The following is a 25,809-nucleotide window of genomic DNA, read 5'->3' on the forward strand; positions in this document are numbered from 1 at the left end:
AGCTGCCATGACATTCTTACTGACAGGTGACACCTGATCCCTAGAAAAAGCCATAAGCTGACCCCACCCAGGGAGGGCCAGCATCTAAGGGGAAATGCTTAGCATTCCAAACATTCCCAGCACACACCTATACCCCAGGACCCAATTAGAGTCCTGAACCCTGGAAATTCCCTCACCCCAATCTCTGCTATGATTAAAAACCCTACCCCACCTGGGCTCAGGGCTCTCTGCTCTCACTGCTGTGTCAGACAAAGAGTCCAACCTCTGAGCTTGAAATAAAGGCTCTTTGCTTTTACATGTGGGATTTGGTCTCTGTGGTGGTCTTTTGGGAGCCCCCGAGATCTGGGTATAACAATGCCCAGTTATTTCAGTCTAAGATACTGTATTTGTATTTTTCTTGTGCTAGGGATTGAACCCACAGTCTCATCATTTATGTTAGACAAGCTACTGAGTGACATCCTCAACTATAATGTAGCTATTTTAAGACTTTCTTCAGTCCCCAAGGGTTTTTGTTGCTGCTTCTTGTGGGTTATTGGTTCTGTTCAATGACTTTTGTTTTTTTAATGTGTATGAATGTTTTGCCTGCATGTATCTCTGTGTATGACATCCATGCCTGATGCCCTCAGCACCTATTAGAGGGTATTAGATTCCCCTGGGACTGGAGTTATAGTTATAAATCACTGTATGGGTGTTGAGAATTGAACCCGGTGATAGGAATTCTAGCCATGCCCCCATGATTGCGCATACCCTAGTGAGACAGTCATTTCTGCCTAGTCATTTCCGGGCCTCACATCCTATGTAATCCTTGTGCTGTGTGGTCACATAATTTGCAAGCAGTGTGATCATGTAATCTATGCAAATACGTGACATAGCCACATGGGCCCATATGCGCATGCATGGGGTAGTCCATAAAAGGTGGACTCCCTCTCTGCACATGCCTGACCACATTCTCTCCTGTCCCTCTCTCATCCTAATAAAACTCTTATAGTGGGTTTTGTCATGACTCGTTACTTTTCTTCGAAGGGTAAAAGTGCCTCATAAAACCAACATTGGTGGAACTAATGTATGGGAGACCAGCGCTAACACCAGGTCTTCTATCCAGACATCCAGCCATTCCAGACAGCCTGTTAACTCCCCTGCTATGCCATCTAAGGTCTATCCTGTGGAACTTTGCAGACAATTCCTTACCTCAGCCATATGACAGTCCTTGCCCACCCCCAATCCACATTGGAGATCAGGTTCTTTTTTCCCCTCCAGGCCAACGTCCCTCACTCCTCTCCCCTAAATGGCAGGGACCCTTCAAGGTAATTCTTGTAACCCCCACAGCTGCCAAGTTCGAGGGCTTTCCTCACTGGATTCACCTGTCCCTTCTGAAGCCTTTCATCTCACCTCCATTCCAGTAAAATCTCTCTTCATACACAGACAGGGCCTTGCTCTCTCAAGTTCCAGAGAACACCAGGATCCACTGCCTTGTCACCAATTCCAGAAGAATGAAGTATCACCCCCACAACCTATTTCTTCCTGGTTCCCTCTCATAATTAACTACTCAGCTAATTGTTACAGGGCCACCATAGAGCTGGGGGAAGAGGACCATCAGATACATCCAGGTGGCAAGGAACAGTAACAGTCCAGAGGTATTTACACCCCAGACTCAAAAGTGTCAGGAATTGAACAACTGTGTCTCTTGGATACTCAAATAATAAAAGAAACAGGTGTGCTGGGGATGCTGTGAATATGTTGCTCTGATTGATTGATAAATAAAACGCTGATTGGCCAGTAGCCAGGCAGGAAGTACAGTATAGGCAGGATAAGCAGAGAAGAGAATTCTGGAAACAGGAAGGCTGAGTCAGGAGTCGCCAGCCAGAGACAGAGGAATCATGATGTGAAAGTACCGGTAAGCCACAAGCCATGTGGCAACTTATAGATTTATAGAAATGGGTTAATTTAAGATATAAGAACTGGATAGCAAGGAGCCTGCCATGGCCAAACAGTTTATAAGTAATATAAGTCTATGTGTGTTTACTTGGGTCTGAGCAGCTGTGGGCCTGGGTGGGACTGGAGAAAACTCCAGCTACACAGGTGCCTTAAATAATCTGTCTCAGATAAGGCTTATCTCAGGTAAAAATTAAAAGCATGCTGCAAATCTCTATCTATCTATCTATCTATCTATCTATCTATCTATCTATCTATCTATCTTACTAACACTAACCAATATAGCAGAGTACTAACCCAAACTTTCCTGGTTCTGGGACCCCCTCCCTCACCCTGGGACTCCCCAAAGGAAAAAATATATAATTCTTTTTTTTCTAAGGTTTTCTCTGTCTTACCATCACCCTCTCAGACACAAGCAGCTAGAGTCTCAGAGGTATGTTTCCATGGTGATTATAAATTATAATCCATATATTAATGGTCAGCTAGTGATTGACAAATTATTTTGAACACTTGTAGAAAGAGAGAGAGAGAGAAAGGGAGGAAGAAAAAGGAAAAGAGAGGGAAGAAGCCAGGAAGGAAGAAAGGAAGAGGGGAAGAGTAAAGATCTTTTCAAATTGTCTCTGTCATGGGGAACTCTTTCATCATTTTTCTATATGCAGCCTTTTCTTGGCATTTGTTTCCTTCTTCCAGTAAACATAAAGATTGGCTGGGACTGAAAACTCAGGGATCTCTCTCAAGTCTTTCTAGAGCAGTTCTAGGTACATAAAGCCCTTGTTCCCCTTTGAAAATCCCTTCTCTGCCCCTCCTCCCAGGCTCTTCATTTTGTATCTGCCCCAAGTGTACTGTTTTGTTCTACACAACAGTGGCTTATAAATAGGCTTTATGTATTTTTTTTTTTTTTTGGTTTTTCGAGACAGGATTTCTCTGTGTAACAGCCCTGGCTATCCTGGAAATCACTCTGTAGACCAGGCTGGCCTCAAACTCAAAGATCTGCCTGCCTCTGCCTCCTGAGTTCTGGAATTAAAGGCATTAGCTACCACCATCCAGCTTGTCTTGAACATCTTTTATTTTTTGGTTTTTGTTTGTTTGTTTGTGTTTTTGAGACAGGGTTTCTCTGTGTAGCTTTGGAGCCTGTCCTGGAACTCACTCTGTAGCCCAGGTTGGCCTCGAACTCACAGAGATCCGCCTGCCTCTGCCTCCCAGTGTGCTGGGATTAAAGGCGTGCACCACCACTGCCCGGCTTGAACATCTTTCGTTACAGCCATTCCTAATACTGTCTTTTTTTTTTCACTTAAAGACAGAATGTCACTATGTAATTCAGGTAGACATTTAACTATTTAGTCTATGCTTGCCTCCAATTCTTGGCAATCCTTTGGCCTCAGCTACCCTATCGTTAAGATTACAAGTGTTAATGTTAAGATTACAAGTGTTAATGGCCAGCCTTAAAACTATCTTATAAGATTTATAAGATTAAGCCAGGCAGTGGTGGCACACACATTTAATACCAGCACTCTAGGAGGCAGAGCCAGGAGGATCTCTGGGAGTTCGAGGCCAGCATGGTTTATAGAGTGAGATCCAGGACAGGCACCAAAACTACACAGAAAAACCCTGTCTCAAAACAACCAAAAAAAAAAAAAGATTTATAAGGTTAATGTATAAGGATTTTTATTATAAGGATTCTCTAGCCCAGGCTGGCCTCAAACTTGATATGTAGCTGAGGATTGTTGTAAAATGTTATTTAATTTAATTTTTTTAAATTTATTTATTTATTATGCATACAATGTTCTGCTTGCATGTATGCCTGCATGCCAGAAGAGGGCACCAGATCTCATTACAGATGGGTGTGAGCCACCATGTGGTTGCTGGGAATTGAACTCAGGACCTCTGAAAAAGCAACCAGTGCTCTTAACTTCTGAGCCATCTCTCCAGCCCCCGTAAAATGTTATTTTAAGGTGTGTTACTTTTATGATACATTTGTTACCTCTGTGAACCTGTGTTACTTTGTGCTGTGGGATGTTCTGTATGGCAAATGTGTTGCTCTGGTCAATAAAATACTGATTGGCCAGTGGCGAGGCAGGAAGTATAGGGGGGAATAACAGAGAGGATTAAAGAGAGAACAGGAAGGCAGAAGGAGACACTGCCAGCCACCACCATGACAAGCAGATGCCGGTAAGCCACAAACCACGTGGCAAGGTATAGATTTATGGAAATGGATTAATTTAAGCTGTAAGAACAGTTAGCAAGAAGCCTGCCACGGCCATACAGTTTGTAAACAAAATAAGTCTCTGTGTTTACTTGGTTGGGTCTGAGCAGCTGTGGGACTGGTGGGTGACAGAGATTTGTCCTGACTGTGGGCAAGGCAGGAAAACTCTAGCTACAACTTTGCTCTTTAAAATGCCTGACTGGTGTAATAAAGAACTGAATGGCCAATAGCAAGGCAGGAGAGAGAGATAGGCAGGGCTGTCAGGCAGAGAGAATATATACAAGGAGAAATCTGGGAAAAGAGAGAAGAAAAGGAATGAAGGAGAAAGAGATGAAGCAGCCAGAGAAGGAGGAGGACTCGAGGGGCCAGCCACCCAGCTACCCAGCAAGCCACGGAGTAAGAAACAAAGAAAGGTATACAGGAATAGAAAAAGGAAAAGCCCAGAGGCAAAAGGAAGACGCGATAATTTAAGTTAAGAAAAACTGGCTACAACTAAGCCAAGCTAAGGCTGGGCACTCATAATTAAGACTAAGCCTCGGGGTTGGGGATTTAGCTCAGTGGTAAAGCGCTTGCCTAGCAAGTGCAAGACCCTGGGTTTGGTCCTCAGCTCTGTGGTGGGGGGGGGGGGGGGGGGGGGGGGGGGGGCGGGACACGGACGACGACAACTAAGCCTCCTTGATTCAAGTGCCTTTACATGTTGAGCTGGCCATATCACTAGCCCTAAAGTTTTTTCAAAAAATAATCTTTGGCACAGCAGAGGAATTAATCAGCAGAGTGAAGTGATAGCAAGTACATATTAAATAGATAAATATCTAAGATATAGAAAGAACTTTAAAAAAGAAACACACAAACCCATGAGATCAAAAAATGGACTGATGAACTGAACAGTTTGCAAAAGAAGTGCAAATGGTTATTGAATACTACAAAAGTGTTCAACATCCTTTACTGTCCTGAAAATTAAGACTTGAGATTCCATTTCATCTCATAATAGCTTTCATCAAGACATCAAAAGACGGGGCTGGAGAGAATGCTCCGAGGTTAGGAGCATGGACTGCTCTTCCAGACGTCCTGAGTTCATTCTGGCAACCACATGGTGGCTCACGACCATCTGTAATGAGATCTGGCGCCCTCTTCTGGCCTGCAGGTATAATGCAGGCAGAATACAATATATAATGAATAAATCTTAAAAAATGAGATCAAAAGACAACAAATACTGATGAGGATGTGAGAGGAAAGGGACACTGTTATTAACTGCTGGTGGGAACGTAAACTGGTGCAGCCACACAATGGGCTTTTATTCAGCCACAAAGAAAAGTGGAGTAATATTTGTAGGAAATGGATGGAACCAAAAATCATTAAGTAGAGCCAGGTGGTGGTGGTCCATGCCTTTAATCCCAGCACTGAGAGGCAGAGCCAGGCAGATCTCTGTGAGTTCCAGGCCAGCCTGGGCTACAGAGTGAGTTCCAGGAAAGGCGCAAAGCTACACAGAGAAACCCTGTCTCGAAAAAAAAAAAAAAAAAAAAAAAAAATAAGCCAAATTTAAAAAGACAAATACCTGGGGCTGGAGATGTGGCTCAGTGGGTAGAGTGCTTGGCTAGCATACACAAATCCATGGGTTCAATTCCCAGCATCACACAAAACCAGTGTGTTGTCTAAGGACAAAACACAACATTCACCTCCAAAGATGTACAAGATAGTTTATTTTGGATCCAAATATGAGTGACCATGGCCTGGGATCATGGATTTAGGTTACTCAGACTCCATAGTCCAATGCAGGAATTGTCTCATGAAACTTTTGTGGTAACAAAACAAAAACTCACAAATCAAGGCACTTTTAAAATTCATTGGTTGAAACATTAGGTGGGCAGGTTAAAGCAAAGCAGGTTAAGCCTCTGCTATAGAGTCCAAATGCTACTGCAGGATACTCTCAGGCTTTTGCTTGGTGGAAGCTAGGGACGAAGGCAATAAATGGCAAGTAAGATGGCTAAAGATGACAAACCACGATAATTTGGGTCTGGACTTGGACCATTACAAACTCTCCCCAGTCACTGAAGTTCTACTCAGTTTCTCTGCTGTGCAGAAGGCTCAGCAGCAGGTACAGCTTCTTTCCAAGAACTTTCACTTACAGATCTGTAATCTCAGCACTTTGGAGGTGAAGTCAGTGTAAGGAGACATTTCCTGTCCTGACTGCCTGGTCCCAAATAACTGACTCAGAGGCTGAATATTACTTAAAAATGTTCAACTGATAGCTCAGGCTTGTTACTAGCCTATTCTTACACTTAAATTAACCTGTATTTCTATTTATGCTTTGCCATGTGGCTCATGTCTTATTACCTCGTTTTAATATGTCCTGCTGGCTCAATGACTGGCTGGCATCTCTCCTGACTCCACTCTCCTTCTTCCCATCATCCTCAGTTTGGCCTTCCTGCCTAACTTCCTGCCCATCTACTGGCCTGGCAGCTTTTTATTAACTAATGAGAATAATACATATTCACAGTATAGAAAACTATTGTTTCACAGCAGTTCAGGGTCATCTATGGCTACATACATATTGAGTTTGAGGCCAGTCTGGGTGACATGAGACCCTGTCTCAAACAAACAATAAAGAAAGACAGACTTCATCTTTTCTCTCATATTCAAAAATTAGATTTAAAATTGTGTGTGTGTGTGTGTGTGTGTGGTGTGTGTGTGTGGTGAAACTAGAAAAGGGGATCATGAGAAGGGTGAGAACGTGGCATGTATGGTGAGAGGGTAATGAAATACATGTAATATGAAAGCTGCAAAGAGAACTATTTAGGGAGAGGGAACCAGCCAGAATGTGGGCAGAGGGCAGGGGGAGAGATACAAATTTTAAAAATGTGCATATTTTCATATGTATGAAAAAGATATAATGAAACCCATTAATTTAAATTTAATGGGCATATGTCTTAGTTAGGTTTTTATTGCTGTGAAGAGAAACCATGACCATGGCAATTTTTTTAAAGATTTATTTATTATGTATATGGTGTTCTGTTTGTACACCAGAAGAAGGCACTAGATCTCATTATAGGACCTCTGGAAGAGCAGCCAGTGCTCTTAACCTCTGAGCCATCTCTCTAGCCCTGACAATGGCAAATTTTATAAAGTAAACATTTAATTGGGGTGGCTTGCTTATAGTTTCACAGGTTCAGTCCATTATCATCATGATGGGGAGCATGGGTGTGCAGGCAGATGTGGTGCTGGAGCTATATCTTGCAGGCAACAGGAAGTTGACTGATAGTCACACTGAGGGGAGCTTGAGCAAAAGAGACCTCAAAGCCTGCCCCCACAGTGACATACTTTCTCCTACAAGGCCACATCGCCTAATAGTGCCACTCCCTTTGGGGGCCATTTTCTTTCAAACCACCACATTCCACTCCCTAGCTCCCAAAGGCTTATAGCTATATCATAATGCAAAATACATTTAGTCCAAATTCAAAAGACCCCATAGTTGCCAGGCAATGGTGGTGCATGCCTTTAATCCCAGCACTCGGAGGCAGAGGCACATGGATCTCTGTGAGTTTGAGGCCAGCTCGATCTACAGATGGAGTTCTAGGACAGCCAGGGCTGTTACACAGAGAAACCCTGTATCAAACAACAACAACAACAACAAAAGTCCCCATAGTCTATCACAGTCTTAATAATGTTTAAAAGTCCAAAGTTCAAAGTCTTTTCTTAAATTCATGAAATCTCTTAACTGCAATCCCCTATACAATCAAAATAAAAAAAGCAGCTATCTCATGAGATAGCTGTTTGAAACCTGGGACTTATACAGGGACGCTTGGCTCAGTCTGGGAGGAGGGTACTGGACCTGCCTGGACTGAGTCTATCAGGTCGATCTCAATCCTCGGGGGAGGCCTTGATCTGGAGGTGGTGGGAATGGAGGGTGGACTGGGGAAGGGGAGGGGGGTAGGAGGGGGAAGAACAAGGGAATCTGTGGCTGTTGTGTAGAACTGAATAGTATTGTAAAATAAAAAAAAAAGAAAAAAAGCAGATCACATACTTCCAACATATAATGACACAGGATATACATTACCATTCCAGAAAGTAGGGAAGGTAGCATATTGAGGAATTATTGGACGAAAGCAAGATGGAAAACCACCTGGGCAAATTCCAAACTCTAAATCTTCTTGTCTGATGTCAAAACACTCTTCAGATCTCCAACTCCTTTCAGCTTTGTTGACTGCAACTCACTTCTCTGTCTTGGGCTGGTTCCACTCCCTGTTAGCAGCTTTGCTTGGCAGGTATCCCACGAATCTGGCATCTCCAACATCTTGGGGTCTCCAGGGCAATTCAGGCTTCAACTTCACAGCTTCATGCAATGACCTCTATACTAGGCCTCCATTCAGGGACACCCCCAACACATGCCTGGGCTCAGCAGATTTATTATATAATATTATATAACTTCTTTCTTCTATCTTTAACTCTAAAGCCAGAAACTGTCACATGGATATTAGTGGTAGCATTGTGGTTGAAGCTGCCAAGTTCTGCTGCTTACTGGTGCTGGAACATGGCCCCCTTGTTCAATTACATCTTTGCCAGATTTCTGTCTTTCACTGCCTAAGCTTGGCTGTCCTAAAACTTGCTCTGTAGACCAGGCTGGCCTCAAACTCAGAGATCCACCAGCCTCTGCTTTCCCAGTGCTGAGATTAAAGGTATGCTCCACCACACCTGGCTCTAAGCTTTTCTTCAGTTAAAATTGGAAAATTAGCCAGGTGGGATCTTGCTCAGAGGTCATCACTCCCTTTATCCCATTTCTTAATCCATTTATCTCCCTGAACATAAGACTTAGTTCCATTCCAATTTCTGGTGTGCCCTTTTTCTTCTCAAATATTTTTCCTTGCTCAGCTTGCTCCTTTTCATTATGTATCTTCATTAGAGTTACCACTAATATCCACATGACAGAGCCTATACTATGCTATTTTGAGATTTCTTCTGCCAATGGAATTAATCTAAAACTCTTCACTTTAGCCTCAGGCAGACTCTTTGGACAAGAGCAAAAAGCAGCCACTTTCTTCACCAAAATATCACAAGAACGAATTCTAGGCAACATACTGAAATTCTCCTCTGAAACCTCTTGATCCAGCCCTAGACAGTTCATCAAAACACACTCAGCACCACTGTCTTTCATATTCCTACTAGTATGGCCCATTAAGCAGTGCTTAGAGCATCCCACTGCTTTCTTAACCCAAAGTATCAAAGTACACATTCCTCCAAACAATATCATGGTCAGATCTATCACAGCAATACCCCAGTTCCTGGTACCAACTTTTGTCTTAGTTTGGGTTTTTATTGCTGCGAAGAGACACCATGACTACGCAACTTTTATAAAGAAAACATTTAATTGTGGTGGTTTGCTTACAGTTTCAGAAGTTCAGTCCATTATCATCATGATGGGGAGCATGGGTGTGCAGGCAGACGTGGTGCCGGAGCTGAGAGTGCTACATCTTGCAGGCAACAAAAAGTCAATTGTCTGTCACACTGAGTGAAGCTTGAGAAAAGAGACCTCAAAGCCCATCCCCACAGTAACACACTTCCTCCAACAAGGCCACACCTCCTAATAGTGCCATTTGAGTGCCATTTTCTTTCAACCCAATACAGCATACTTACCTGGCAGGGGAAATACCATGATCAAGAAGGTGGTTTTCCGGGCGGTGGTGTCGCACGCCTGTAATCCCAGCACTCGGGAGGCATTGTGGTTGAAGCTGCCAAGTTCTGCTGCTTACTGGTGCTGGAACATGGCCCCCTTGGATCTCTGTGAGTTCAAGAGCAGCATGGTCTACACAGTGAGATCCAGGACAGGCACCAAAACTACTCAGAGAAACCCTGTCTCAGAAAAAAAAAAAAAGGTGGTTTTCCCAGGTTGAGGCCTATCCCTTGCACTCTGGATGTGCTGACCTCTGTGATTTCCACAAATTCAGGAAACTCAACTGCATAATTTGTGGTAGTGGGGGGCTGTGTTCTTGGTTTCTCCTATTTTAAAAGAAAAAAAAATAATGGAAAAAGATGTACTCCCAGAACTTGAGAGGTGGAGGCAGGAGAATCGGGAGTTCCAGGTCATCTCCAATTACAAGCCTCTAAGTAAAAACACCAAAGGAGTTACAAATGAATCCCAGATATTAAACTTTGGATTGTTTGCACTGTGGAGCTTGGTTTTACTTTATGCAGATTTTGGTGATGCCATGTTTTCTACCCCTTAAAGTAAAAGAAGGTATTTTATTTTTGATATTGCAGAAAGACATTTGAGAGATCTTAATCTTTTTTTTAAAATATTTATTTATTTATTATGTATACAGTGTGTTCTGTTGGCATGTAACTCTGCAGGCCAGAAGAGGGCACCAGATCTCATTACAGATGGTTGTGAGCCACCATGTGGTTGCTGGGAATTGAACTCAGGACCTGTGGAAGAGCAAGCAGTGCTCTTAACCTCTGAGCCATCTCTCCAGCCCCGAGAGATCTTAAATTTTTTTTTTTTGGTTTTTCAAGAGATCTTAATCTTTTTAAGAACAGTTTTTATAATATTTAAGTTTATAAGGCTATGAGACATTTTTAGCTCATAAAATGTTCTATATTGTTAATGTTTGGACTTAGAATAAAAGGCTAAAAATTAGGGTCACAGCCATAAGCTCCAAATGCTAACCAGAAACTTGGATGTTCATTTCTTGTTATGCAGCAAGACAATGACCTAAGCAGTCTGACAAAGGGCTTGAAATAGCTTCTGATTCCATGAGTTTTCACCATTTGGGAATGGAAAAAATCTTTTTACAGGGGTGGCCTAGGACTACCTGTATGTCAGATGTTTGCATTGAGATTCAACAATGACAAAACTGCAGTTATAAAATAGCATTAAAAAAAGTTAAAAACCAGTGACTTGGAGAATGTTTCTCCTTGCCCAAGGTACAAAGAATGTTATCTAGTCTCCTTGTATTTGCTACATTTGTTAGGCTTAAGCTATTTGGATACATTGATTCATATATATATTTTATATTGATGATTTATTTTGGTTTCTTTACTGAACCTATATTTGATGGTAAAAGAGCTTCATTTTAAAATCATTGTTTTTGAGGCTACTTATTGTAGACTGTTAGGGAACATAAGTAAATAGTCAGTCATAAATAATCAAGTTTTTTTAAAATTTTATTTTATTTTAAGCCGGCGGTGTGCGCACGCTTTAATCCAGCATTGGAGCAGAGCAGACGGATCTCTGTGAGTTCGAGGCCAGCCTGGACTACCAAGTGAGTTTCAGGAAAGGCGCAAAGCTACACAAGAGAAATCCTGTCTCGAAAAACAAAAAAAAAAAAAAAAATTTTATTTTATTTTATAATATAATTTAATTCTACATATCAGCCACGGATTCCCTTGTTCTCCCCCCCCCCCCCCCCTCCCATTCCCCCCAGCCCACCCAATAATCAAGTTTTTTAATTATAGTAAATAAGTACTGATGTAATATTACAGGGATAACTTTACTCAGTCCCTTGCATGTGTTTTCAGGGTTGAGCTTAAAACAAGTAACTAGAAACAAAGTTTGTCTATTTGGATATACCTGGACAGCCCTCATACTTCAGAGATCTGCAGAATATAGCATTTAAATGTTGATCTAAAAGTTTATTATATCAGACAGACTTCCAGATCCTAGCAATGACCAAAGGTCTCCAAAGATTACATACAAGGCACCACAATGTCTCTGCCTGAATTATGGCAACGCTGACCACAGAGCAAGATGCCCCAATGCAATGCCTGCCACCAGAACCCAGCCCAGACTATGGACAAGCAGCAGGACACTGGAATTGATTGCACCCTTTTGCCTGGACAAATCAAGATCAGTCCTCCATGTCCCTATTTCACAGGAAAGATACTTTACCTTATGGGCCTGATGGCGGAAGAAGATTGATGCTGTTCTGACTGGTACCTCCAATGCTATGGAAACCTGGGTATGGACTGGTCCCTGTCATTTCTAGAATTGAAAGCTGCTTGGTCTGCACTCAGATATAATTTATCCTTCTCAAATCTCTGGTAGTACTGACAGCTAGGTTAGCTATAACCAGATCCTTCTGCAAGGCTATAGCCAGCTTGTTAGTTCATTTTTTAAAAATGTTCTAAGATATAAAAGTTTAAATAAGTCATAAAGGTTCAGATATCAGTCTAAAAAAGGTCTGAGGATAAAAAAGCTTCTAAGCTTTAAGGATCTCAACAAAATAATTTAAGATAAATGTTTCAGATTGCTCTTCTGTTTTATGAAATAACAGTTTAGAGCTTAACATTTAATAGAGTTCTGATAAGCTGATAAAGCAATGACTACTTACTGTTCAGCCACAAGCTCAACATTTTAGATACCACCTAAATATATCTAAATATAAACCTTGAAGTGCTTCTCATCAGGTCAAAAATCTCTATCCAACTTATACCTGGCTCTCTGGATAGAAAAAAATACAAGCTTTTAACCCAAATCTGTATTTCTTGTTCAGACTCAAAGGTATGAGTCTACTTTGCTGCTTTACAGATATCCATTACCTGCTTTGTCTACAATATGAATTTCAGTACAGATTGGTAATACTAATGTATCTAAAGTTTTTATGTCATTTTGTAAGTAGGCCTCAGAGGATTAAAAGAGTCATAAAATCTAGATCTACTTCACAGATGTGGGAAGGACCCCAGATAAGTATTCCTAAGGATGGTATTTTTCTTCTCTCCTGGTCTTGGGACTCCTGCTTTTCCCCATTACTAAGGGTATGGACCTAAGGGTACCAAATAAGTTCATAAATTTTAACTTCTTTTCCTAGTTTAAGTTTGTCTCAACAGATTTCCACTTGGCTGGCAGTCACCTCCAAGCTTCAGTTGCTGACTACACTGCTTCAGACTGTGAGCTCCAGACTTGCTAAAAGCTGACATGGACCAGCCCAGCCAACATGGTTCTTCCTTGTCTCTATGGGGTCAGACAGCCACATGCTTCTGACAAATGCCCCATTGCCCAGTCTTTGACTAGCCTTTCACCATTTTGGGGGCCCTGACAATGGCACCCCAATGCCAGCTCGAAGCAGTTATAGAAGAGAATATGTTGTCCCATGTTCCCTCTTCAGATAAGGCTGAAATGCTGGGTCAAAAGAAAACTCCCTGACATAGAGATAAAATGGCTATTATTAACTACTTTAATTTCCACCCTAATAGGCCCATAAATAGTCTTGCTTCTGGTACTAACCCTCAGGCCCTGTATCTTTTATTTGTATTCATTGTAATCATTCGTTTGAGAAACAAAATGAAATCATATTGTAATTTTTGTTTTGCCTGAAAGATTTTGCTGGGTAAAAAGTTGTAAGGGAAAGAATAGAGATAGAGGTAAAGAGAATTAAAATGGGCTACAAAGGAAAACATCAAGAATGAGAGTTAAAATGAGTTGGAAGGAAAACATCAGGAATGAGAGAATTAGAAGAACTAGAAGGGAAACATCAAGAATGAGAGAAGGTAATCATCAGGTGAATAAAGAATAGAGAATGCAAAAGAATAAAGAAAAGATCTGAAAGAAACTATCAAGAGAGATAGAAAAGTCTCAGATAGAAAAGTCTTAGTTCATGACAACTCCGTGGATTCCTTTTGAGCCCTGCGCTGCTGGAAGTTGGTCTCCTGGCAGTAATGGTACTCACATGCACATTTGTTTACACATGGACATGTAATATTGGCTTTATTCTACCTATGAGAGAGAACACGTGGTTTTCTTCATATTGAGATTGTGTGACCTTGTTTAACATTATAGATTCAAATTCCATCCATTTTCCTGCAAATTTTCAACTTCATTTTTCTTTACAGCTAAGTATTATACACACACACACACACACACACACACACACACACACACACACACACACACATATCCATTCATCTATTGATGGACAACTAGATTGATTTCAATTATTTGCTGTAATGAATAAAGCAGCAACAAACACGGGGGTACAAATGTTTCTATGGTAGAGTACAGAGTTCTCTGGGTATATGCTCAGAAGCAAAATAGCTCGGTTATATTGTAGTTCTATTTTCATTTATTTACTTAACTTTTTTTGAGACAGGGTTTCACTGTGTAGCCTTGGCTGTCTTGGAACTCACTCTGTAGACCAGGCTGGCCTCAAACTCATGGATATCTGCCTGCCTTGCCTCTTGAGTTCTGGGATTAAAATTGTGTGCTATCACTGCCTGGCTTAGTAGTTCTGTTTTTTATTTTTATTTTTTTTTTGACACAATGTCAAACTGTGTACTCTAGCTGAGCTGGAAATTGATTTGTAGATCAGGCTGGCCTTAAATTCAGAGATCCATTTGCCTCTGCCTCCTGAATGCTGGGATTGAATGTGCGTACCACCACGCTAGGGTATTTTTTAATTTTTTAAAAAGATTTATTTATTATGTATAATGTTCTGCCTGCATGCCAGAAGAAGGCACCAGATCTCATTACAAATGGTTGTGAGCCACCATGTGGTGCTGGGAATTGAACTCAGGAACCTCTGCAAGATCAGCCTGTGCCATCTCGCCAGCCCTCTTGAAACTGATTTCCATATTGGCTGTATTAATTTGCACCCACCAACAGTGAATAAGGTTCTCCACATCTTCTCCAACATTTATTGTTAGAGTTATTGATGACAGTCATTTTGACTAGGGTGAGGTACTTTATCAAAGTAGTTTTAATTTGCATTTCACTGATGGCTAGAAATATTGAATTGAATACATTTTTTAAAATTATTTTTATTTTATGTACATTGGTATTTTGCCTGCTTGTATGTCTGTGTGAGGGAGTTGTATCCCCTGGAACTGGAGTTACAGACAAATGTGAACTGCCATGTGGGTGTTGGGAATTGAACCTGGGTCCTCTGGAAGAGCAGCAAGTGCTCTTAACCACTGAGCCATCTCTCTAAACCCAAATGCTTTTCTTTATGAGTTGTCTCTCTAGCCCTGAATTGAACACCTTTAAAAATAGTTATTGGCCATTTGTGCTTTTTTTTTAAAAAAAACTGTCTATTCAGTTATTTGCCCACTTATTGATTGGCAATTTTATTTCCTTGGTACTTAATTTTTCTCAAATATCTTACCATTTCTAAGATTAGTTTTGGCCACAGAAGGACCCTGGATCCTGTGGAAATGGAGTTACAGACAGCTGGGAGCAAACTGTGCAGCAGAGGCTAACCTTGAACTTCTCACTCTCCAGCTTCTCTCAGCCTTCCAAGTGCTAGGATTACAGGGGTTATGCTAATGTACACTGGCATTTTACCTCTTCAGCTTCATGAAGCAAAAAGAGAACGCCAGGTTTAAGGGACACTTCTGCACAACGTTCAGAAGCATCTCTAGGTTATTACTTCTCTGGCTTCCTTTTCTGGCAAAAGTCTGTCTCCTCACCTACATTCTACTTTTACAGACAAAAGAGTGTCAATCCAAACTCCCTCCTTTAGGGCACCTGCATGATCCAGGCTCTCTAGAGAAATGCCTTTTTCATTAGGACTTCTTCCAGAAATCTGGATGTCAGGGAAGCAATCAAGGTGGACTATGGTCTCCAGAGAGCAATTTGCATCTGCAAGTGAAATATAATCCATAGGGTATATTCAGCAAAATGGGAAATCTCTAAGCATTTCCTTGGCATAACCTTCAGTAAATTGCTTCATTTTTCTAGGGCAGGTTTTCTTCTGCAGAGCAAATGAAGGCACTAATTTAAGCATACCTAATGTCTTTCTGGCTTTGGCTTTCAATACTATCTTCTCTTTTGACACAGTACTTCACTATGTAGCCCTGGCTCTCCTGGAACTCACTCTGTAGACCAGGATGGCCTTAAACTCAGATATCCACCTGCCTCTGTCTCTTGAGTCCTGGGATTAAAGGTATGTGCTACCATAACTACAAAAATGTGCACTTTTATGAGATGTTGTGAATTTATGATCCTCTGCCCCAATCTCCCAACGCTTTGATTACAGGCCTGTGCCTCTGTGCTGAATTCTAGGAGATGTATATCTCTTTTTTTTTTAGGCAGGGGTTGAGACTTGGTTAGCCTGAACTCTTATGTAGACCAACTCACAGAGATCTGCCTGCCTCCATCTCCCAGTGCTGGGATTAAAGGCATGTGTCATCACACCTAACAGAAGAGAGTATCTTAATCTAGAGGTGATTAAGGAAGCTGTTCTGTGAAATGCACTGTTGTAGGACAGTTAAGAATTTTAGGCAAATTTAATTATATATTTAAGATGGAATATTCTAATTAAGAATCCCCCCACACACACACACCCTTTTGAGACAGGGTTTCTCTGTGTAGTCCAGGCTGGCCTCAGACTCACAGAGATCCACCTGCCTCTGCCTCCCGAGTGCTGGGATTAAAGGTGTGTGCCACCACCACCAGTTTAAAAATCCCCTTTTGCTATTTCAAATTGACCCCTCTATAGAGAGGTGCCATGGTTTGAGTGGGAAATGCCTTCACAGGCTCATTTATTTGGTCTCTAGCCAGTGGTAGTATGAGGCTGTGGAAGCTTTTTTTTTTTTTTTTTGGTATTTTGATACAGGGTTTCTCTGTGTAGCTTTGGAGCCTGTCCTGGAACTCACTCTGTAGCCCAGGGTGGCCTCACAGAGATGTGCCTTCCTCTGCCTCCCAAGTGCTGGGATTAAAGACGTGTGCCACCGCCACCACCACCCAGAGGCTGTGGAAGCTTTAAAAGGTAGTCTTGCTAGAGGTCATCATTAGGGGTTATATAGCCTGGCTCTCCTCCTGCTTCCAGACTGCCTGTGGGCTTCATGCTCTAGTTGCCATGCCTTCTCAATAATGTACTCCCCTTTCTCCCTTAGGCGCCCTAGTCAGAGTATTGTCTAACAGTAACAGAAGAGAAATGACTACAACAGAGAATCAAACACCTGGAATTTAGATTGTAAAAGTTTATTGATAGGAAGCAGTAAGCCAGACATTTGCTTATCTTTGCCATAATAATGTATCACTTTTGAACAGTATATTAAAAATATGTAATGAATTATATTTAAACCAGTACTAGAAAAGTAAATTAAGAATCTACTTAAGGCACTTCAGATAAAAACTAAATTTAAAATTTCCCCCAAAGTAACACTATTTTAAGCGAGAAAATCTGCTTTCCACAGATTTTAGCCAGAGCACGCTTTTCTTCGTGCTGAAGAATGTTGCTCTTAACAGAGAGAAAACAGACAGAACATTGACCATGGAAGATGACCTGGAGCTACAGATACACAGCGGGAGTACTGCCCAGTTCAACCTTACAAGTCAGGGCAGTGTCGCACAAGTTTCCTGAAAACCACAGCCTAAATGCATTTGGCAGAGACAAGTACAAGAATAGCAGAATCACTCAATTTATAAGGAACAGTCAACTGTATCCTCTTATTCATCAAATTTGTAACGATGACAACAAAAAACCCCATGTAAAACATTTCTTCTAGGCCAATTATGTCTTCTTTCCACAAACCTCTACTATATAAGATAAGGGAGGGCTATTACATGATAGCAGGAAACAGTCATAGTATCTTTTGTTTTTGTCTTTGGGATAGGGTCTCATGTAGCTCAGGCTGGCCTTAAACTCACTATGTACCCAAGGATGAGCTTGAACTTCTGATCTCCCTGTCTGTCTCCTGAGGGATTACATGCATGCACCAGCACATCTGGGTTATGTGATGTAGTGGATTGAACCCCAGGCTTCCTGTATGGTGGCAGGCAAACACTGCATCAATGGAAGCACATACCCAACACTGTATCTTTTAAATGCAGTATTTCTAATATTCTTTACATTTTTTCAGTTACAATTCTCATTTTTTTGTGGTGCTGGGGATTGAACTCACACCAGGGTCTCACACATACTAGCCAAGTGCTCCACCACTGAGCTATATCCCAACCCCACATGTTCATAACAGTGGCATTTCCAATTACTCTTCACAACCCTGGTGGAGGTCAGAGTTAGACATATTATAACCATGACTTAAATATTCCTCATGGAAATTTAGTTAGCTTATATGGTTATTTCTGCTATCAGAAAAAAAAGACAAAATTCAAACACAATCCCTTCACAATTTTATTATAGGCATATTTTTGAAATGGGGTGTTGATAGGATGCTAGACTGTGTCTCAAATTCTTGGACTGCAGGGATCCCAGTTCAGCCACCAGGGCAGCTAAGAGCTGAGACACGTGCACACCCTGATTCTTTGTGTCTCTAAAACGATAGCACAAAGCAGATCAGGGTCAATGGTGGTGCATGCCTGTAATCCAGCACTTGGGAAGCTGAGACATGAGGATCAATGTGAGCTGGAGGTGAGTCGGGTCTCCATAAGGGAGTTCAAGACCAGCCAGTGCTATATCTCAAAAAAGCAAAAACAAAGGAAAAGGACCAGGTTTCAAGAAACATCTCTTTTAGAAAACAAACACATAAAAGAAAACAAAAGCCAGAGCAGGCTTCAAGGAATACTTATTTAAAAAAGAGCCCAGGTTTCAAGGAAAATTCTTTAAAAACAAACAAATGAACAGAATTCACAGACCAGGTTTTAAGAAATAGTTCCTTTTTCTTGTGGCACTGAGGATTGAACCCAGAGTGTTACTCATGCTAGGCCAGCACTCTACCACTGAGCTACAACCTCAGGTTGAAAACATTTCATTTCTCTTTTCTTTCTGTCTTTCTTTCTCTCTTTTTTTTTCTTTGAGACAGAGTCTCACTATGTAGTCCAGGCTGGCCACAAACTCACAAAGATCAGCCTATGTCTGCCATAAGCCTGGCAAAACGTTTCATTTCTATCCATAGGCAGCAAATCGACATTTCATGGTTTTCTTTTCTCTTTCTAAGAAAGTCCTTTCCATGAACACAACTCAGCTTATTTTTCTGTTAGGTAAAAATGAGATCAACGACAATGTCTAACTAACTTACACAAACATTTGAGACCACTTATAAGTTATACTGATTTTTAGCAACAAATTATTATTATTAGAAGGGCCTTTAAATAAAACTAGAAACATAATGAATCAGAAGTCTTTCCATGTACAAGGTAGTTATAGCACATTCATGCAGAAATTATAGGCTTGTAGTTAGAGGTACTTCTTAATGTATAAAAAAGGCATATGTAGCTCTGATTTCAGTAGGAAAGATACAGGAAGAAGAAGACAGATTTAACTTTCCAAAGGCTACATGGTCCATTTTCAGAAGTTCACATAGTGCATATGATACCTTGGCCCAAAAGGAAAGATGTAAATCTCATACACCTGCCCAGAAGAAAACTAATGATGCCTTCCAGATGCAGTTGTTTGTAATAGGCAGAGGTGGAAATTCCTGCTCAGAACCTTCCATCCCCAACCTCGGAGAAGATCAAATCAGATGACCAAAAGTTAACTAAAGTAGTTTCAAGTTTTGCTCTAAGTAAAATGAAGTAGTAGTTTTAAATTTTTATAAAGTACTTAATTCTACAAAAATCAAATGTTTCTTACGTTCATAGGGAAGGGAAAGTTAAGAGGAGAATAATTCCAAATACTTCATGATCTTATAATTGCTTGTTAAGGCACTACACATCTTTGGTTAAATGATTAACTATTTAAATCACTTGACAAAAAAGAGGTAATACAAAATACATGAGTTGCATTCTTCTTCAAACACCACATATTTCTTATTTTTCAGTTTCCATTATTACCACACAGTTTATATGTGTCTCTGTAATCCTCTTTAACTCATCAGAAAGCTGAAACAAAATATATAACAATATATTAGTCTCTGATAGAAAACTTCTTATAAATACATAGTATGTTGATTTTAATATACGTACCATGACCTGAGTATCAATAACAAAAAGAGAAACACTGAAAGACCCAGTAGTCTTCTTTTTTTTTTTTGAGACAGTGTCTCAGATAGTCCAAGTTGGCCTCAAACTCATTATATAGCCAAAGATAATCCAGATGTGATCCTGCCTCTGCCTCTGAGTGCTGGGATTATAGGTTTGTAATAACCATACCTGGCTCAGTATTCATAGTGGTATACCATAGGATGATGTATTAAAACAGAAATTATAGAAGCTGAAGTGGTGGCTCAGCAGTTAAAAGAACTTACAGCTTTTGCAGAAGACTCAGGTTCAATCCCAGCACCCACATGGCAACTTACAACTTCTGGTAACTCCAGTTCCAGGGGTCCTAAAACCCTTCACTGACCTCTGTGGGCACCAGGCCTGCATGTGCTACACACACATATATACATGCAGGTAAAATACTCAAACAGATAGAAATAAATCTTTAAAAAATTAAAATTATGTTAACCAATACTCAGATTATAGAACCACCACAGTCCAGCCACCATTTTAGTTCCCTATAACAGCAAAACCAAGAACCTAAAATATAACAATTTCCTCCCCTAGCAACAGCGATCTCTATGAACATTTCAAACTATGTAGCTGTTTCCTTTTCTGATTTTTTTAAAGATTTATTAATTTTAATTATGTGTTATGTATGTGTCTGCATGTGAGTATGTGTGCATGAGTGCAAGTGCCCTCGGCGGCTAGAGGCATTGGGTACCCTGGAGTTGGAGTGCAAGTGCCCTCGGCGGCTAGAGGCATTGGGTACCCTGGAGTTGGAGTTACAGATGGCTGTGAGCCGCCTGACAAAACATGGGTGTTGGGAAGCACCTATAACTCCAGCTCCAGAAAACATGACGCCACTTCTTAAAACACACACGGACACACAAAACAAAACAAATAAACAAAATATCAAGGATTCAGAGAGATGGCTCAGTGATTAAGAGTGCTTGCTGCTCTTCTAGAGGACCTGAGTTCAGTTTCTAGTACTCACATAGAGCGTCTTATAACTCTAACCCAGCTCCAGGGGAAATGATGTCCTCTTCTGGCTTCTACACACATGCAGTATATATATTCTCTCTCACACACAAATAAAAAAATAAAATATTTTTTAAAACTCACAAACAAAACTGGGTGATAGTGACACACACCTTTGATCCAGCACTTGGGAGACAAAGGTAGTTGGATCTCTGTGAGTTTGAGGCCAGCCTGGTCTACAAAGTAAGTTTCAGGACAGCTAGAGCTATTACACAGAGAAACCCTGTCTCGAAAAACCCAAAAAATAAAATAAAATAAAATAAAAAAAACATTACAAACAAAACTCCTTATAACCCCCACAAAGAAATCACCAGACAGCTGGGCATGGTGATATACAACCTTTAAGCCCAGCACTGGGAGGCAAACACAGGCAGATCTCTATGATTTGGAGGCCCCATCTCAAAGAGGGGGGGGAGAGGGGGAGAGGGAGAGAGAGAGAGGGAAAGAGGGACAGAGGGACAGAGGGAGAGAACGAGAACACCACACAGACTAGGCCAGGGGAGGTACATGCCCCTAGTACCAGCACTTGGGATGCAGAAGCACTGTTACCAAGTTCATAAGCAGTCTGGTCTACATAATGAGTTACAAGCTAGTGAGGGATACACAAAAAACCCACCACCAACACATAAAACACACTCTTAAATAAAAGGACCCCTCCAAAAGGCTGAGTATGGTAGTGTATGCCTGTAATTCCAGAACTTGGGTGATAGAGACAAGAGGATCAGGAGTTTAAGGCTAGCCTGGGGTAGGTGAGATCCTGTTGCAAACAAAAACAAAAACAAAACAGAAAAAAAGTAGAAGTCAAGAGACTTTTCAATATGAAGGAATAAAAAGCTAAGCAATAAAATATTACAGGCTGTGCAGTGGTACACGCCTTTAGTCCCAGCCCTTGGATTTCTTTTGTGGGGTTATAAGGAGTTTTGTTTGTAAGTTTTTTTTAATTTTATTATTATTATTATTATTATTATTATTATTAATTATTATTATTATTATTTGGTTTTTTGAGACAGGGTTTCTCTGTGTAATAGCTCTAGCTGTCCTGGAACTTACTGCCTTGGAAGGCAGAGGCAACAGGATCCCTGTGAGTTCAAGGCCAGCCTGGTGTACAGAGTGAGCTCCAGGACAGCCAAGACTGCTACACAGAGAAACCCTGTCTTGAAAAAAAAAAGAAAGAAAAACAAAACAAAAAATCCAAAATATTATAAAGCAATATAATACTAATTCTAAGTATTTTAAGTATAGGTAAAATAAGAATATACCTGTATGGATAGCCATGGTATTTTGATCGAAAGATAGAAAGCATCCAACTGAAGAATAACACAACAAGTCCAATTCCAGCCACACACATCACTGTGAGAAAAAAAAAGAGTAAAATTCATCAGGTTGAACCTACTAAATCACCAGCACAGTGTAGGCTTCATACTTCCAAAGAGGAAATTGTACTAAGAAACAGCTTTCCAATAGATTTAAGCTCTATTATAAGCGATAGGGTTTATCATTTTACTATGGATTCTGAGGACAAGGTTAGGAGGAAGAGAGGTGCCCTGGAAGACAGGCACATCACAGAGCATAGGTATGGGCTTCTCTGAGAGTCACTCTCATCCCCACCCTGCCTCCCGCCCGCCCCAGACAGGGTTTCATTGTGTAGCTCTGGCTGTTCTGGGACTCACCAGAAACTCACAGAGATCTGCCTGCCTCTGCTTCCCAAGTGCTGGAATTAAAGGCATCTGCCACTATGCCCAGCTCACATCTTTTTAATCTTGCAGAGTTTGCATTGCTCATAAGCTTACTCCACTACATTGCAATAGTCTATTTATGTACCTGTGCAATTTAATCAAATGAAACAATACATTTCTTTAAATATATCATACTCGCTAGACATGGTGGTACATGCGTATAATCCCAGGATTCATGAGGCAGAAGCAGAGGCAGCAGGATATAAGGCCAGGTCAGTCTATAAAGCAAGTTCCAGGCTAACCAGGGCTGCATAGCAAGACCCTGTCTAGAGAGATAAAAAAGACAAATTAATTAAATAAAAGCATGACAGCCTTCAATGATTTAATGTTAAACTATTGTCTTATGTCTGTAATCCCACCACTTGTGCAGAGGAGTTATGAATAGCAGGTGTTCAAGACTAGCTTAGACTACATACTAAGTGTGAGATCAGCTTGGCCTATGTGAGATCATCTCCAAAAGACAAAAAAGGCCAAGCACAGAGCTGGAGAGATGGCTCAGCAGTCAGCAGTATGGACTGCTCTTGCAGAGGACACAAATTTACCTCCAAGCACTCCTATCATGTAGTTCACAATCACCTGTAATCCCCAATTCCAGGAGGGATCCAACACCTCTGGCCTCCAAGGGCACCTATACTCACATGCGCATACCCATACACAGACAAACACAGACTGACATATAATTAAGCATTATAAAAATAAATCTTTTTTTTTTTTTTTTACTGGAGCTGAGGACCGAACCCAGGGCCTTGTGCTTGCTAGGCAAGCGGTCTACCACTGAGCTAAATCCCCAACCCTTAAAAATAAATCTTAAAGAAAGGCCTGTGTGGTGGAGCACACAGGTAATTCAATACTCAGGAGGTAAAGTATAAAACCGGCAGTTCAAGGCCACCTTGATCTACATGGGGAGTTCAGATGCAAGCATGCTCTTTTTACATAGCAAATTCCAAGCTAGTCAGGTCTATATAGTGAGACTATCTTAAAAAAAAAAAAAAAAAAGATGCCAGGCGGTGGTGCACCTACAATTCAATGAAAATAAACACACAACATACCCAAACTTGTGGGACACAAGGAAAGCGGTGCAAAGGAGAAAGTTCATAGCACAAAGTGCCTACATAAAGAAACCAGAGAGAGCTCATACTAGCAACTTGACAGCAAGCCTGAAAGCTCTAGAATAAAGAGAAGCAAGCAAGAGAGAGGTAGACTGCAGGAAAAAAAAATCAAACTGAGGGCTGAAATCCATGAATAGAAACGAAGAGAACAATACAAAGAATTAATGAAACTAAGACTCCGTTCTTTGAGAAAATCAACAAGATAGACAAATTCTTATCCAAACTAACGAAAAGGCAGAGAGACAATATCTAAATAAAATCAGAAATGAAAAGGGGGACATAACAACAGACACAGAGGAAATCCAGAGAATCATAAGGATGTACTTTATTTTTTAATATATTTTTATTTATTTATTTATTCATTTAATCATTCATTCATTCATCCATTCATTTATTTATTATGTATACACTCGCTAGAAGAGGGCACCAGATCTCATTATAGATGGTTGTGAGCCACCATGTGGTTGCTGGGAATTGAACTCTGGTCCTCAGGAAGAGCAGCCAGTGCTCTTAACCTCTGAGCCACCTCTTCAGCCCAAGGACGTACTTTAAAAAAACTGTACACCGCCCCCACCAAAAAAAAAAAAAAAGGAAAGAAAAAGCTGGGGTGGGGTGGAGGTGGCATATGCTTCTAATCCCAGCATCCAGGAAGCAGAGGCAGGTGGATCTCTGTGAATTCCAAGACAGACTAGTCTACAGATCAAGTTCAAGGACATCGAGGGCAACACAGTGAAACCCTATTTTGAAAAACCAAACCAAGCAAACCAAACCAAACCAAACCAAACCAAACCAAACCAAACCAAAAAACAAAAACAACAACAACAACAAAAAAAAAAAAACCTGGTACTCCACCAAATTGGAAAATCTAAAAGAAATGGATAATTTTCTCAATCGGTAGCACTTACAAAGTTAAATCAAGATCAGATGAACAATTTAAACAGACCTATAACCCCTACTGAAATAGAAGCAGTCATTACACGTCTCCCAACCTAAAAAAGTCCAGGGCCAGATGGTTTTAGGGCAGAATTCTACCAGACTTTCAAAGAAGAGCTAATACCAATATTCCTCAAATTATTCCACAAAAGAGAAATAGGATCATTGCCCAATTCATTTTATGAGGCCACAGTCACCCTGATACTCAAACCACAGAAAGACTCAACAAAAAAAGAGAATTACAGTCCAATTTCCCTCATAAACATTGATGCAAAATTAATCAGTAAAATACCTGCAAAACAAACTGAAGAACACATCAAAAAGATCACCCACCATGATCAAGTGGGCTTCATCCCAGAGATGCAGGGATGGTTCAACATACAAAAATCTATCAATGTAATCCACACATAAACAAATTGAAAGAAAATAACCCCACATTTTCTTCTCATTAGACGGTGAAAAAGCCTTAAAAAATCCAACACCCCTTCATAAGTTTTGAAGAGAGGAGGGATACAAGGAACATACCTAAATGTTGTGGAATAATCCCTTTTTACACTGTGAAGTTATGTCACTGTGATTGGTTTAATAAATAAACTGACTGGCCAATAGCTGAACAGGATAAAGTTAGGCAGGAGAGCCAAAATTCTGGGAAGAGGAAGGGCAGAGCCAGAGAGTTGCCGGCAAATGCAGAGAAATAAGATGAGAATGTCATACTGAGAAAAGATACCAAGCCACATGGATAAGAATTATGAGTTAATGTAAGTGTAAGAGTTAGCTAGTAACAAGCCTAAGCTATTGGCTGGGCATCTATAATTTACATTAAGCCTCCAAGTCAATTATTTGGGAAGTAGCTGCTGGGTATTTGGGAATAGTGGGCAGGAGAGATTCATCCATCTACACCTAAACATGATAAAAGCAATTTACAGCAAGTCTATAGCCAACATCAAATTAAATGGAGGGAAACTCAAAGCAATTCCACTAAAATCAGGAACAAGGCAAGGTTGTCCACTCTTTCCCTATCTATTCAATATAGTACTTGAAGTTCTAGCT

At 40.7% G+C, this 25,809-nt stretch overlaps 1 protein-coding gene, 1 non-coding gene and 1 pseudogene across 3 annotated transcripts in view; 2 read left to right on the forward strand and 1 right to left on the reverse strand.

Moving 5' to 3' along the window:
- The first annotated feature begins 9,755 nt into the window (after positions 1-9,755).
- LOC114704911 lies at positions 9,756-9,879 on the forward strand (annotated as a pseudogene).
- Positions 9,880-9,960: 81 nt separating this feature from the next.
- Positions 9,961-10,129, forward strand: LOC114704909. The gene has a single exon (XR_003736331.1). It is a non-coding gene; the product is annotated as a U1 spliceosomal RNA (small nuclear RNA).
- An 8,672-nt stretch (positions 10,130-18,801) lies between these two features.
- Positions 18,802-25,809, reverse strand: part of Magt1 (magnesium transporter 1) — a 42,253-nt gene continuing 35,245 nt past the window's right edge. For both annotated transcript variants that reach the window (XM_028886389.2, XM_037198827.1), the window contains exons 9-10: positions 22,241-22,331; positions 18,802-19,841 (exon numbers count right to left, since the gene is read on the reverse strand). In XM_028886389.2, coding sequence (XP_028742222.1) covers positions 19,826-19,841; positions 22,241-22,331 — 107 coding nt within the window. In that variant the 3' untranslated portion in view covers positions 18,802-19,825. The remainder of the gene's footprint in view (positions 19,842-22,240; positions 22,332-25,809) is intronic.

The sequence above is a fragment of the Peromyscus leucopus genome, chromosome X (assembly GCF_004664715.2).
Source record: "Peromyscus leucopus breed LL Stock chromosome X, UCI_PerLeu_2.1, whole genome shotgun sequence".
In the NCBI taxonomy this organism is placed as follows: domain Eukaryota; kingdom Metazoa; phylum Chordata; class Mammalia; order Rodentia; family Cricetidae; genus Peromyscus; species Peromyscus leucopus.